General features: G+C 32.5%; 1 protein-coding gene across 1 annotated transcript in view; it reads left to right on the top strand.

Annotated features, from left to right (window-relative positions):
- Nucleotides 1-498, top strand: part of PDE1A (phosphodiesterase 1A, calmodulin-dependent) — a 362,008-nt gene that overhangs the window by 301,182 nt on the left and 60,328 nt on the right. The window contains exon 7 of the mRNA XM_012651140.1: nucleotides 72-172. Coding sequence (XP_012506594.1) covers nucleotides 72-172 — 101 coding nt within the window. The remainder of the gene's footprint in view (nucleotides 1-71; nucleotides 173-498) is intronic.

The raw sequence follows: 498 nt of genomic DNA, 5'->3' as shown, positions 1-498 counted from the left end.
GATCTTTTTCGTAGGAAGCAAAGATGGGCTCTGCTTTCTAAGTGTGATGGATTCTTTGTTTAATTTACTAGCACTGGCTGAATGAACTGGAAATTCTAGCAATGGTCTTCGCTGCTGCCATCCATGATTACGAGCACACGGGGACCACAAACAACTTTCATATTCAGACAAGGTAAGTTAAATAAAGTATTAACTTTTATAAGTTAAAATTTGAAATGACTTTTCTGCATATTACTTATTTTAAGAGGCTTTTAAAAAACAATAAAGATTCTAATAAGAATAGGTTTAATGGATGTTTAACAAAATTCTTTAAGCTGCAAACACTTAAATCAATCAACTAGTATCTTTCAAGAATTTTGTGTACAGTATTTTGTGGCATAGTTAGCAATTTAAGGAACATAAAAATGTGTGAGACAATTTCTCTCTGTCCAGAACTTGAACTGTGAACTATCATACAAGTCACATATCTGTTCACTGAGACAAATCTTGCCACATATT

This window comes from Propithecus coquereli, unplaced genomic scaffold (assembly GCF_000956105.1).
Source record: "Propithecus coquereli isolate 6110/MARCELLA unplaced genomic scaffold, Pcoq_1.0 Scaffold35, whole genome shotgun sequence".
Classification (NCBI taxonomy): domain Eukaryota; kingdom Metazoa; phylum Chordata; class Mammalia; order Primates; family Indriidae; genus Propithecus; species Propithecus coquereli.
This window is presented reverse-complemented; position numbering and strand designations above follow the sequence as displayed.